Here is a 14,999-nt window from a genome sequence, read left to right as displayed (position 1 = left end):
GACATTGGTTCTTTGCATGAGTTGTTTTGATCCGTTTCGTTGGGTTGTGCTTGTTGCCTGTGACTTCATGGTAAACTGTGGGAGAGATTCTTTCCCAATTCAGCCTGAGGTTCCTGCAAGGTCACGGGAACCAGACACACCTGCTCCCTGGAGAAGCAGGTCTAGGAGACTGGCCAGGGTCACTTGGGGACAGGCTCCCAGGAGGCTAGGTGGACAGAGGCTCTAGCCTGGTCCCAATCCCACCTCCACCACTTACACTGCGTGTCTTTGCCCCAAATCGGCGCAGAGGAGCTCTCGGTGGCTTGTATCTGCTATTATCGCTGTGATCGTGGCTCTTTTAATGGTACCTTAGCATTTGTTCTCTCCAAGAAGGAGGGAGGAGTGGGGTATGAACCCTGGTACCTAAGCCGTGGCCCTGAGGAAGTGGGAACGGGCCTGTCAGTGCAAATGAGGAAACGCTCCTGTTTAAACCCAGCCCCAGCCGGCTTCCGGGGCTTCCAGGATGCTCCTGGGGGCCTGTGAAGCCAGGAACTATGGAGGTTGGGCAAGTGTTGAGCTTGGACAAAATGGGGGAATCCAGGTCTGAGTGGATCTGTTTCCTGCTGAGATGGTGGAGGATGTGACAGAGGGTCAGGGTAGAGCCCACGAGAAACCTGACCTGCTGGGATGGGGCCCATCTAGGGTTCTATGTCCACTACAAAATACAGCGTTTTGTGGGAAAGAGGGAAGTTGCTCTGTTTGGGGCCTGAATTGATGTGTGGTGAGTCCCCTGAATTTAAAGCCTGAGGCAGAGAGGAGCATAGGGAAGCCCGCCTGGGAACTCAGGGACATCCATGGGCTGGGAAGAGTGGGCTGAGTCGGGTCTGGGCTGCAGAGCTCATTGTGGAGCGGGCCCTTGTGACCTGGCCCCCTCCACTGCCCACACCTCCACCAGCCAGATCCTCGCCGCCTCATGCCCACCCACTCACCACTCCCCTGCAACCAGAGGCCTCCTCCTGGGTGAGCCTGTGCTGATGTGTCCGTCCCCAGAGCACTCATAGCGACGGGCCGCCCGCAGCACTCTGCTCACTCTGCTGCCGGCGTCTTCCTTGTCACACGGCTCTGTGGTTATTCCTGAGTCTTCCTGTGATGCCTTTAAAGGCAGGGACAGGCTGGAATTTATTCTTGTCTCTCCCTTCCCTGACTCGTAGTATTTGTGCTCTGGAAAGATCTGCTGAACTGGAGAACACAGCTGTATCAATGGACCGTCCATGGGGAGCGCCCGCTCCGGTGTGCCTTGTGGCAGTGTAGGGGCTCCAGGCGTGGGCAGCCTGCCCGCCACAGTGACATGGGCCTGCTCTCGAGCACCTCGGGAACTGGCCTGAGGGGTGGCATGCCCTGGGCATACCTCGTCCATTGGGGGAGCCCCTCTGGGAGCAGGTAAGGCATGGCTGAGCAGGCCTGGCTACCTTGCAGATCCACCACCACCAAGGAAGAAGATGCCAACAGTTCATGCCCAGGAGGGCAGCTTGGCACAGAGCAAGTGCTCAGACTGGATGGAGAGCCTCGTTCTGCTCTTTGTTTATCACTATTATTGGCAAAAGTGTCAATAGCTGGACGTCTGGAGCACTTGCTTTGGGTGCTTTTCATACATCTCATCAAGTCTCACCATGGGCCCTGTGAAGGAGGCTTTATCATTTTCATCTTAAAGATGGCAGAACCAGAGCCGAGAGAGGCTGCTAACTGGAGTTGCTCGGATTTCATCTCAGCTCTGTCTTACTCCAAGTTCGTGTGGTTTTTCCTCTTTCTCCTAGCTCCTAGCCTACTATGTTGGGCAAGTTACATAAACTCTCCACCACCCTATTCTTCAACAACTTTCCTGTGTTGGGCCTTGGACATGTTGGCTCCAGGACCCCTCTGCTTCCTCTGCAAATGTTCTGGTTAATGCCGCCTCAGGCAGGCAGGCCTGCAGGTTCCTCACCATGTGTGGCGTCTCCGCCAGGACATAGCGTGACACGCATGTGCCAGCCTGCCTGCCTGCCGGCCTGCACATGACTGAGCCCCAGCTCCTTAATCCTTGTCCATTCTGCTTATTGTCAAGGGCAGGAACTGGAAGTCGAGGAAGGGAGGATTGTTGCACTGACCCTGGAACCATGAACGTGTTTAAGCAAACATATAGAAAGTTTGACCACGGCAGGCATGTGTGTGTGTGTGTGTGTGTGTGTGTGTGTGTGTGTGTGTGTGTGTAGGTGGTTATTTTCTGCATTTCCCCAGACTAATATTTTCTGCTTGTGTTGAAACATTTTGAGGCAAGCATTGTTGTAAGCTGAGAATTCCCCTAATGAAGAGGTCTCCATAAGACCTTTTGGGTCTTGTGCTTTTTCTAAGTGAGAGCACACCCTCAGCAGGGTGTATGTGGTGGGTGTGCGCCCAGGCTCAGAAAACCCGGAGCACCTGCCTTCAAGTGGCCATCACGTAAAGTGGGCAGGCAGCCCGTGGCGAGCCCTGGCTCCTCCTCCCCTGCCATCTCAGAAGCGCTTGCGTTCATGGTCTTTGCCGGATGCAGCCCAGGAGACTCCGGGGCACATCTCCTTCCAGACTTCTGGATGGCTTGTCCCGACAGAGGCCTCTGGGGGAAGCAGGCAGACCTGGCGCTCGGAATGGCAGCAGCTTAACTCATTTCTTCGTGAGAACATTGGAGCTCTGATCGCCTCTAGCGATACCTGGGATGGTAATTATTCTGTGCCACTTTTGCATCATTGATTAATGATTCCCAGAACCATGAACACATTTCTCTGCAAACAGCTCCATTTGACATGAGGAGTGGTTTATTTAATGTATGTTAACTGTGGGCTTGTGTCAGCCGCTGCGTGGTTGGGGACGGTCCCTTGTTCCCCCTCCACAGAGCTGCTCACAGAAGTGAAGTGAGTCTCCACTTAAAAAAAATGTGCTTCCAGACCCAGTCCAGAGTTAGAACTCACATGGGAGTTGTTTTTACTGTTGCTGTTCTTTTTAATTACATGAAAAACTAAACGTTTATTATTTTTTTTCATACAAACTCAATGTAAAGTATTAGTTTGACCTTGTTAGAAATGAAATCAGCTCAAAGGGAGATAATTTTGCTCTGAACAGCAGGGAGCAGCATCAAGCTCTTCGTAGGTATCTTTAGCTGAAGTCATTTGTAGAAAGCGAAGAATTGTGTTAACCTTTGCACGTAGTAACTTTCCCCCTGGGTGAGTCGCCGCGAGTAACTTTCTAGAATACAGAGCTGCACATGTCATCCCTACTGAACACCTTCTGAGACTCTCTTTGGCATACTTTGTGCACAAAGCCACTTCTGAGCTGGCCCTGTGCTTCCCTGGACTTGCTTCCCTTACCCTTACATGAGTGGGCGAGTGTGCACACACACACACCTGCCTTTTTACTCTAATTATACAGAACGACTTATAATTTCTAAACATGTCCAACTGGCTCAAGACTTTGTACCTTGCAAAGTTTCTCCTCTGTTTTAATCGTCTCAACACCCAACCTCAGCTTTAGGGTCACCTCCTTGGGACCCACTTCTCTGATGTCACCTGCCCCCCACCTCTGGGCACTGTCTGGGCCAGGCACTCTCCTCTGTGCCCTCAGCATGCTTGTATTTTCCCCCAACCCCATGCTGTACCAGGACAGTTGGTATTCTTCTCTCTTTCCTGTTAGACCATGCGCACCACAAGATGTGCTTTCCCTCCCTTTATGTTGGTGTGGAGGCACAGGCCAAACATTCAGTATGTATCTATTAAATGAAAGCATGAGCAAATGGATGAGTTATAGCAATGTGCCTGCATGTGATGGGACCTCATCTTTCATAGCCTTGCTGGTGTCCACAGATCTGTTTCTAAGTATGGTTTTCAGATCGTCTGCATCAGAATCATCTGGGCTGCCTATTAAAATGCAAATTCCGGGGCCCATTCTGCACTTGCTGAATGAGAACAACTGGGAATGTAACCCGGGAAGATGAACTTTAACAAGCTGCCTGGGTGATTCTCATATATACTAACTTCTCAAATAAATGCTGAGATCCACAAGTCTGGGTTTTACGAGATACAGAGCTGCCCTGGCTAGAAACATGCTTCAACTTCAGTCACTGAGTGCAGATTCTAAATGCAGCTAATGCTACACACTGTGCTTTGAACAGTTCGGGACTTGTAATCCTTTTCACATTATGCGGGTGCAGTTTCCATCCTTTTCCATTTGGTCTCCCCTGAGCCAGCAGAGAAAGGGTGGAGGCTTGGCTGTTGGCCGGCTTGCTGTGGAAGTGGCACATGCAGGCAGGCAGGGGGCATCCCTGCTCCTTGTCTCCACCTGAAAATATGAGCTGCCATCAAGAGATCCAAGTGTTATATTTCTTCTCAGATCTGCCAAATTGACATAAAAATAGTATCTCCTTATTGTTTTAACATACATTTCTTTGATTACTAGTGTGACTGAATGCTCCATCTATAAGTGATCAATAGAGAAAAAGTAGATGCCCGAATTCATAGGTAGCCAACACAAATGGAATTGAAATAGTCTCTCTCTTTTTTGATACTTGACTTTTTCTCAGCAATCTGTACTGTTTTTTGAGATAAGAGAATACTTATTCCATACACCACTGTAACAGAATGTATTGATAACAAGGTCTAGGTGAGCAGACGTATGGAAAGGGAAGCGTGACACATGTGAGCAGGGTTGAAGCTTTCTCTGCAGTAGATTTTTCGCACAAGTATAAGAGAATGTACACATTAGCTCTGTTACTGGGTACTTCACATGACAGCTCTGAATCTCACTTCTTCTGCCTATAAAATTAGGGCATTATACTCAATTGCAGACTAGTAATGCTGGAAAAAATCTTCAGGGAGCCTCCAGTTGGCCTCCCCCTTTTGCACCCTGAGGCCTGCCTCTAGGAGAATGTGCTGGCGTGGGCTTCCATAGAATGTCCCAGCCAATTGTTGTCCCTCTAACTTGAGCTCTGGCAGTTTTGGATTTCCAGACAACCTGTTCCTTATCATACACAGAACCAGGTGTGGCCATGTACTTGGTTATTCACCCATCAGGAATGATAATATATCATCTAGCTGATCCTAAAAAATTCTACTTATGAAGCTGAAGTTCCACTCTTTTTAAAGTGATAGATAGAATCACGGCAGAAGGGAATTCTTAATCATGATTAAACTTGGGGGTGGAGCCCTCTCAGGACTAATTTAAATGGAAGAGCAGGGAATAGTTCACTTGGGTTCATTTTCCAGTTTTTAGAATGCCACTCTTTTCTAGCAGAATCAATTTTTAAGCTATAAACCCAGCTCTCACCAGACATTTTTCTTGTGGTTTGGTTTATTCTGGTTGTTACTTAATTCTCCCCACGGGAAATCATCAGGAGATCATGGAAACATGCTGCAGCCCCTGCTCTTGGCACCACAGAGTTTGGGTGGGGGGGCATCATGGGGAGGGGAGAGGTTTGGGAGGTACATAGGCCTGGACTGTGCCTGGGCCCCGCACGTGAGCATGTGAATGTGAGGACGAAGCATCCTCCTTACAAAGGCATAAGAAAAACGTTTCAACGGCTTGGCATAGGGGGCATAAACACCCTGCAACAATGCTGCTGGGAGTGTAAATTAGTGTCACCTTGCAGGAGGGCAGGCTGGCACTAGATCACAATTTTTAAAATATCCACATCCTTGACCTGCAGTTCTACTTCTAGGAATTCAACCTACAGATTTACTCATGTGTCCAAAGTGACATGTGTACAAAGCTGGTCACTGTAGCATCACTTGTGATGTCAAAACATTTGAAAACAACCTGAGTCAATAGGGGGTCAGTCAAATAAGTTGTGGTACATCCATCCAAGGGAATGGTCTGCACTGTTTAATAAAAGTGAGACAACTCTATAAGAAGTGATTTGGAAGGGTCTGCTAGATGGCCTATTAAGGGAGAAAACTAGATACAGACCAGTAACTATACAAATATGCTGTTTGTGTAAAAAAAGAGAATATGTACAAAACATGCTGTGTATTCACCGAATCTCTTCAGTATAATATACCGCAGGAGAAGCAAAACTTTTCTTCTACCCTCTTAGAGTCTCCAGCTAGGCCTGAGAATTCAGTGGACAGAAGACAGATGGACAGGAGAAATGCATACAGATTTTATTTTTACATGTACATGGGAGGCTTCACAGGAAAATGAAGACATCTAAGGCCCCCAGGATCTGAGCACACCTACTTTCCAGCTTCACCAGTCACACTGACCTCTCTTCTGCTCCCCAAACCTGCCCTTCCTGCCTCTAGGCTCTGAGCTGGATGTTCCCCTTCCCTGAAATTTCTTCTCCCAGTTTTTGCATGACTGCCCATTTCCATCCTTCAAGTCTCAGGGTCTGTCTAAAATAGTGTCCCCTCCAAGTTTCTCTCTGCCTTATTATTATCAACCTGTTTTTTTTTCTCTCAACACATATCACAGTTTGTGATAGTTTATTAGTTGATGTGTCTTCCCCCACTGGATTTTAAGCCCCACGATTGTAGGGTTCTCGTTTATCTTGTTTGTTCCTCACTTTGACTAATCCTGTTTGATGCAGCGGTGTGAGAACTGGTATCCAGGGCTGCTTTCCAGGCTTCACCACTGCAGTCCTATCATTGCTCCCAAAGGTGAGCACAGAGCTTGACTTCAGTCCCAGGCTCTGCCACTTACCCATCTTTGATGAGATTATCTCTGGGACCCCTTTTTTTTCCATCTCTAAATTAGACTAGTAAAACTACCCTTGCCCAACTGTAAGGATTATACTGGTTAATATGTGTAAAATGTTTACAATGGTTATAAAAAAAAAAGTAGGTAGTAAAAAAAAAAAATCAGGTCCTCTTTTGGATAACTGGAATTAGCACAGAATTACCCTGAGAAAATGTTGGTCTTGGTCTTACTCTGGTCCGTTTGGGCTCCCGACATCTAAAAATTCATGTATTCTCTCACTCGTTCCTTTGGAGATTTTTTCCATGTAAGGACCCACCTAGCCCTTACTTCATGCGGGACTCTGGGTCATACCAAGACACCCTCTGAGGTCAGGCTCCCCAGAAAGCCAACGTTGAGCCAGAGATGTGCGTGCAGCAAGTTTATTGGGAGTGCGGGTCATTGGACTGGGCCCAGCGAGAAGTGCAGTCTCAGCAAGGCCTTGGCTGAGCCCACGGGAGCTCAGAGTTAACCTGAGTGGAGGCAAAAGGTCTGGCCCTTCCTTCTCTGCACTGACCAGTTGTTGGGTACGGATGGCCACTGGGATGGGGACATGACCTTTGGCCAGGTACTCTCTTTAGCTGAGGGATTCTGGAAAGCTGCCAGCATCTTTAGCTGCTGAGAGAACATGCTTGAGCCTGAAAGACGAGATCTGGGCGGAGCTCGTGCCACCTCTGCACACACCTTGTACCAGCCTTGGCCTTGTAGACGGCAGTACCAGTCTTGCACTTGTGGTTCTAGGCAGACCTGGTTCCAGTCCTGGCTCAGCCAGTTTCCAGCTGGCCTCTGGACAAGCTCCTTCGCCTTTGGACCTTGAGGGATGCCTTGGACCTTGAAAACTTTCCTCTTTGTTCACGGAGGAATGTTTTGCACAGTTGTAGAGAAGCTTAAAGTGAGAGGAAAAAAAGGCCAATGTGCTCAGCACAGCAATAAACACTCATCCACATGCCTCGGTGGGGGTGGGGTGGCCTTGGGTAGATGAAATAATGAAACAGGGTGTTGGGTGTAGAAAGGAAACTTAGACTGTGAAGAGCAGTGCAGCTCTGGGGCAGCGGCTCTGTCATTTACAGGGTGCTACTCTCACCTCCAAGGGCCTGGTGGGTGACCGGCCACTGCCCTCCTGCCCTCCAAAAGGAGATGGGCATGCTTCCTTTGCACGTGGCCTGACTCTGGCTCTCTCTCCCTGCAGGTGACACAGAAGTACTCCCTGGTCATCGTGCAGGGCCACCTGGTCTGCGAAGGGCTCCTGCTGTTTGGCCAGCAGCACTTCTACATCTGCGAGAACTTCACACTCTCTCCCGTGGGTGATGTCTACTGCACCCGCCACTGCTTATCCAAGTGAGTGCCCCTCCTCTCCCAGCAGATTCTGCCCTGAGCCCCAAGCTGCCTTCTCAGCCACCCCCATGCCTATGCCTCCCACCTTGTTCTTTCTATGGGCTCAGGTTTGGGCCTAAAACTGAGCCACAAGATAAAACAGAGGAACCTTAAGGCATAGGCATCATGATTGTGGTTCCCCAAAGCTAAAATCTGGAGCGGTTAACAATGCAGCAGCTCCTGGGGCTTTCCTGCTATGGAATGCACCACAGGACAAAGGGCATAGGTCCTTAGGTTGTTTGGGTAATAGAATCTAGTCCCATCAGCTTACTCATTCAACAACTTCTTTGATTGTTCATCCTTATGCAAGACATCAGGCCCTGCCCCTTCATGCCCGTAAGGCACATGAGTGCAATCAGCAGTATAAACAGGTTCTTTTGGAAAGAGTTTGGAACACACTATCATCAAGAGACAAAACATATGTTGTTTGAGGACTCTTCGGGGTTCATGCTTGGAGAGATGGCATGGGGCTTGTGTGGTGAGGGACAGGTACTTGAGGAAGGAGGCTAAGATCTGGGTCTTGAAGGATGGGTGAGATTTGGGTAGAAATCTGAAGAGTCATTTTTACACCAACTAATACCAGAGGTCTTTGGCAGGAAATTCCGAGGTTCTTCTTTAGGATCAAATGCAGTTGGTCTACTTGGGTTCAGTCGGTTCTTCTTGATTAATTCTCTAGTGTTTATAAAGTACTGTCATTCAAAACCAAATTGTGTTTGCACTTTTGCTAAAGGTTCAGTTCTCAAGTTGTATGTTTTCATCACTTTTGGAGAAATTTAGATGCAGATTTATTTTCTGGTTAGCCAAGGCTCAAGTAATGACAAAATGACCTCTTAGCCCAGTGGCTCTCAAACTAAACTACATCGAATCACCTGGAAGGCTTGTTAAAACAGACTTCTGGGACCCCTCATCAGCCCAGTTTCTAATGTGGTAGGTCTGAGTTAGGGCTGAAGATTTTTAACAAGTTCTCAGCTAATGTTGATGCTACTGGTCTGGGACTACACTTTGAGAACCACTCTTTAAGACTATTGACAGAGGAACCAGAGCCTTACCTGCCAATAACTAAGAATTTTAACTCCCAGGTGTCATATCATTTCCAGCCTCTGTCAGGAAGCAAGAGTTTAAGGAGTACGGAAGGATAGATGTCAGCCCACCCTCCTTTGATTTAGGTTTGTTTTAAAATGCTTGGCCTTTTTCTCTCTGCTAATTTCCATCTTTTATTCATACCAAACGTTCACCAGTTGCAGTGAGTCTTCTGTTCTTTTCCAAGGCAGGAGCATAATTAATACTTGGCACACTCATTCCCATCTTATTGCTCATGTTTTATTGATACTGATCAATATGGACAATGGGTCTGCCGACGCGCCTTTCTGAGAGCTGATGAAAGCTTTCTCCTCTACGTATATGCATGGCGTGCCCATGAAATGACTTGCATAAACCATTGCTTCACTCTCCACCTCTGGTTTAAATTGAGTTGGTGTTAGAGAAGACCTTATTGATTAGGTAAATTGTGTGTATGAGGTGTATGTAATCATGATCAAATGGACTATATCTGCACTTTTAATAGAAGCCCAGTTGTCAGGTTGGATGTACTCAAGTCTGGAAATGTACTTTTCTAGAATGCAAGTAGGAGAGTAGTGAGAATAAGTTACTACCTTGGAATATCGTTTGGGAATTGCATAGGTGATTTTAGTCCCCATACCTCAAAGAAGTGTTGTTAACCAGACAGTGTGTTCTCTCTGATCCCCTGTCTACTGCCCTAGGAAAATGCTGGCACTCGTGGAGTTGTGGTTCTCAGAGATGGGCCATTAGATCATGTCAGATCAATGGGGATTAAGTCTTATTTTGACCATGGAGACTAAGGAAGATACATAAATAAGCCAGTTAAAAATAAAGCTAAGTCAACTCTGAAATGTTTCTCTAAAAGACTGCCATCAATTTGAGTTCAGTTGAGCATTAGACTTTGAAAGAGACTCCCCAGTGTACCATGAAAATATCCCAAATAAAACTGAAGAACACTTCCAATCCTCCAGCAGTGATTGGCTTGTGTACTTTGGAACTTTCCTTAGAAAGTAAGACCCTTTCTAGAAGGTTATATTTTGCTTTCAGTGGGATCTCTTCTTGGCAGAATAGGGTGACTGTACTAATTGGGTTGGCCAAAAAGTTCATTAGAGTTTTTCCATAACATCCTGTGGAAAGCCCGAACGAACTTTTTGGCCAACCCAATAGCTGTCTAGGGCTCCTGTAACAAAGTATCAAAAGCTGGGTGGCTTTAAGAAAAATAATTTATTGTCTCACAGTTCTGGAGGCTAAAAGTCTGAAATCAAAGTGTCGGCAGGGCCATGCTCCCTCTACAGCTTTAGGGGAGGATCCTTCCTTGCCCCTTCTAGCTGCTAGTGTTTCCTGGCAATCCTTGGTGGTCCATGGCTTGTATATACATCACTCGGTCACATGGCCATCTTCTCCCCATTTGTGTCTGTCTCTGTGTCCAAGTTTCCCCTTTATATGAGGAGACTAGTCATACTGGATTAGGGCCTATCTTAATGACCTCCCTTTATTACTTCTGTTATTTACCTATTTCTAAATAAAGTTAAATTCTGAGGTACTGGGGATTAGGACTTCAACATATATCTTTTAGGGGACACAGTTCAACCCATAACAGTAGCAGCCAAGCTCACAATGTAGAGCATTTGATTCATTTGGTGGGAATCCAAACCATCCAACTGGCTCTTTGTGATGGGGTGCTTTTAGTCAGATATTTCCTTCACATCAGTCAGCAGTTTTAAGGCATCATCTCTCTGTTTAATTCAACAAATACTTATTGAAAGTCTGTCTTGTACCGGCACTGTGGTAGACTCCACAGATACATAGATCAGTCAGATGTGGGCTGTGTCTGGTAAAGAGTTTGTGATCTAGCAAGTTATTTGGGTATAAATTCCAGGTATAAATTCCTGACAACAATTGGATACATACAAATGTGGGGCAAATCAAAGTATGTTTTAGTTTGAAATCCACTTCTATTACCAAAGACCCAGTCAATCAATATCATGATTATCATTTAGTTTACTGTGATTTCCCTAGTTAAGAATATTAAAAGTTTTACTATGACCACCCTGGACAATTTGCATGTATCATTATAGGTGTCATGCAAGAGCTGTGAACAGCATCCTATGAACTGTGGTCTCAGCTCCATCTAAAGAAGAACATGGATCAGCGACTCCTTTCTACTCATTGACCTTGGGGGCCTGAACTCTGATTTAATGCACACGTAGAATATAGTGTTGGCAAAGAGACGCAGTCCTAGCTGTGTGACTAATGCTTTGTACGATGGAACTCCAATCTGGACCCTGCATCAGTGAACTCAATAATGTCATTCACAATTTAGTCTTCCTGAGAAACTGAGTCTGTCTGAGCATTCCTGCCTTATGGATTATTCAGTCCCTACAAGCAGGAGAAGAATGACCATCTTTCCTCCTAAAAGCTCCTTCCTAAAAGCATTCTCCAGAGCATTCTTCCTCATGTCACCAGTGTTTCAGAGTCCTAGGTTGAGAATCAGTCTGCACAGAGTAAACTGGAAGGAGGGAGCTGGTGGGGGAAGCTCTGTAATTGCCAGCCAGCCTGTCTGCCTCAGGGGAGAAAAGGTGCGGCTGCGTGAGCTTGGGTTTTAGATTCAGAGGACCTGGTTTGAATCCAGTTCCATGTGACCTTGGAAAAGTCACCTCTTCTCTTTGGAATGTAGTTTCCTCATTTCTGATATGGGAATCATAATAACACATTCTCAGTAAGGGTTCATCACGTGGATCAAATTAATCAAGGACAGGGAAGTGCCGAGCAGGCTGTAGAGCATGACGGTGGTCAGTCCACTCAGCAAACATGCCCAGAGCTCCAGGAAAGATGTGGAGGATGAGATCCATGGGCACAGGTCTGTGCCCCCATGAACTCACTCATAGTCAGCTGGGGAGAGAAACCAACCAAAGGTGCAGCTAAGGTACAGAGAGTGTTTGCTGTGCTCCCACAAGAACGGGGCCACAGGACAACACGCCACAGATCACATCATTGTCACTGTCACAAGTGCCTTTACCTGGAATGCTGTTTGGCCTAAGTCAAGGGTAGGAACCAGAATTACCTCCACGACCTCTTTGGGAGTCAGGGAAGTTTAGGGGAAGCTCAGCTTAGCCCCAGAGGGAAGCATTAATAATGGACAAAGGGCCTCAGCCGGCAGTAGATTTGAATTAAAACATCCAAGCAGAAGCATCCAGAACCAAAGCCACATTTGTGTTTCAACCATCCTACAGCAGTGTGGCTCAGAACAGGGGCCCTGAGAGGGTTGTTCTGAGAAGGGGCAGGAGTCCGCAGGGGTGCGGTCTGGCCATGTGGGCGCTGAACAGCCGGCTCAGGCTGTGTCCCACGCGGGTAGCCTTCCCCTCTACCTGGCAGTAACCATTCTGCAGAGTGTGCAAGTCTGAGCTCTTAGCACTGCAGATGCTGCACCAGCTCTGACCGCTGACCAGAGAAGTCCCGCGGGCCTGTGTGATGGCCTGATCTCTTTCCATTTCCCCTGGAAGTGTGGCCTGCCCTGGAGTTTGGGCGGTGAGGGCCACCCCTGGAGCTGGGGTGGGAGGAGGTAAAACACATTCCTGCCACCTAGTGCTGGTGCGGGGCTCCTCGGCTCTGTGGTGGGCACACAGTCTTATGGAGGGCTGAGGTGCTTGGAAGGCCCTTCCTTTCTCCAATGCTAAAAGGGTGTTTTATCCGAGCTTTGTGGTCATGAACACAATGCAAAATTGCTATGTAACTCAGATGATCAGAAATGTAACTGTCCATACTGAAATCAAATTTATTTCTCAAGTCCCCATTTGTATTGGTGGTGGAAAGCTTCATCTGGTTGGTTGTCTGAAGGTATTTCAGTTACTTCCAGTGCAAAAATTGTTCTTTTTGGGATAAATACTTAGTCAAATTCATGACTCCTCCTTCCCCCCTTCTCCCTTTCTTCCCAAGGGGAGTCATTCTGACCTCCGGGAGCGGGCATCCAGCATCCGGCCTGGCCGGCCCATCCTCTGCTCTCTACAATGCCACTAGTCCGTGGTCCAGGCACGGTGCTCTGGGTCCACTGCTAACGCTGGGGTCATTGTCTTCCAGCCCATCAGTGCTCTCAGCCCTGCCACCTGCCTCTTTGAAGACTCAAGAGTTTTCTGCCCCTTTATCCCATTTTACACTAGGTGCTAGCCCGACTGACACGGCTGGTCTTCCCAGGGCTCCGTGTTGCCTGAGACCATGCTGGACAGGGCTTGTCTTTCTGCCTCATGTTCCAGGAGCTTGAAATTTCTCCAGACCTGACTGCACATCTCTTTCATTCTTCCCCCACAACCCCGCAGCCCATTTCTGACCCCTGTACTCAGAGAGTCTTCTCACACTTACACTCCGCACCCTGTGTCTTTATCTGTCCTGGAGGTGGGCCCTTTGCCTTGCTGTCCCTCCCCTGGTGAGGGCAGGGCTCCGCCTTACTCCTCAGGGCAGGGCTGACACAGACAGGTGCTCAGACAGGGTTTATCAGGTCAGTGGGGGCTGGCACGTCCTCCAATGTGTCCCAGAAACTCAGGTGGGCCACGCACGGTGCAGGCAGGGGAACAGCCTACCAGACACCCTCTCATTGCGTGTCTTGCTTCCTTTTCAGCATTAGCGATCCATTCATCTTCAACATGTGCAGCAAAGACAGGTCCTCCGACCATTACTCGTGCCAGCGCCACAGCTACGGTGACCTCAGGGAGCTCCGGCAGGCGCGCTTTCTCCTGCAGGTGTGTCCCGGGAGGGGGTCGGAGGGAGGACCATCTCTTCTGGGCACAGGTGGTCCAGGTGCCACTGAGGCCCCATCTGAATGTGAGGGACACACCTCCCTGACCCCCTTCACCTGTGCACAGCCCAGGGCCCTTTGAGACACCTGTGAATCCCTGTGGCTTATGTTGGGCTGGTCCCCTGGCTGGGATGGAGTTCTGCCTTCTGTTTCACGCTCTCCCCAGTCCCTGCCACTTGGCCACTGGGCCCTTCTCTCTCTCACCGTGTCATTTAGGATCCAGCCTCTTTGCTTTATTTTCCCCTTGACATGCCCTAGAGCTGCCTTGGAGATTCAGGAATACAGGACAGGGCAGCTCCATTGCCTCATGGCAGAGCCGATGACTGAGAGTTGAGTGCCAGTCTGCCCTCTGTTCTGACCACGTGGACACCTCCTCAGGCCACAGCCCCTACCCTCTGCCCTCCTCACAGCTTCACCTACCTTCAAGCTCCTGGTCATTTCCTGGGCCAGGTGTTTTAGAGATCTCCTGACTGTCCCCTCCAACCAGGATCCCAGAGCCTTGTCCAGTGCATTCAAGGGCTCATCCAGGTACTAAACAGAGCTGATTCCTTCCAGAGGCAGAGCTCTGCTGTCAGCTCGTCACAACCACATGCTTCTCATACCCCACCTTGGAGAACCATCACCTGGTTTAGAAGCATCACCTCAGTGGCAAAAGGAGGAAGAACTCTGGGGAAGAACTCTGGGGCTCCCACTGGCCTCAAACACATCTTGCCTTCACCAGCCCAACCTCAGCAATAGCAAAGCTGCATCTGTGCCCAGGGGCCTCCCAGGCAGCTGGCAGAGGAAGAGAGGAGGGACCACCCTTGGGGGTGGGGAGGAGCCCAGATCCCTCCCCGCTCACCCTTGCTGCAGGGTCACTGTTCTGCAAAGGCCAACAGGGACAGTGCTAGGCCCTTGGGAACAGAATAAGTGTGCCTTTCACTTGTAAATTTCTTTGTCCCTTGATCCTCCTGCTGGAGGCCTCATTATTATTCTCTGAAACTAAAGCTCAAGGAAGCCTTTGCGGGGGGTGGGGGGGGGCTCATTCTAGGGAGGATCAGCTGCCCTGCAGACAAGGGTCCAGCAA

The 14,999-nt window shown here is 48.6% G+C and overlaps 1 protein-coding gene across 1 annotated transcript in view; it reads left to right on the top strand.

Moving 5' to 3' along the window:
- The window catches only part of WDFY4 (WDFY family member 4), a 254,300-nt gene that overhangs the window by 163,405 nt on the left and 75,896 nt on the right, over nucleotides 1-14,999 (top strand). The window contains exons 44-45 of the mRNA XM_007178732.2: nucleotides 7,901-8,049; nucleotides 13,757-13,877. Coding sequence (XP_007178794.2) covers nucleotides 7,901-8,049; nucleotides 13,757-13,877 — 270 coding nt within the window. The remainder of the gene's footprint in view (nucleotides 1-7,900; nucleotides 8,050-13,756; nucleotides 13,878-14,999) is intronic.

This window comes from Balaenoptera acutorostrata, chromosome 16 (genome assembly GCF_949987535.1).
Source record: "Balaenoptera acutorostrata chromosome 16, mBalAcu1.1, whole genome shotgun sequence".
In the NCBI taxonomy this organism is placed as follows: domain Eukaryota; kingdom Metazoa; phylum Chordata; class Mammalia; order Artiodactyla; family Balaenopteridae; genus Balaenoptera; species Balaenoptera acutorostrata.
The sequence above is the reverse complement of the archived record's forward strand: the minus strand, read 5'-3'. Positions and strand labels throughout refer to the sequence as shown.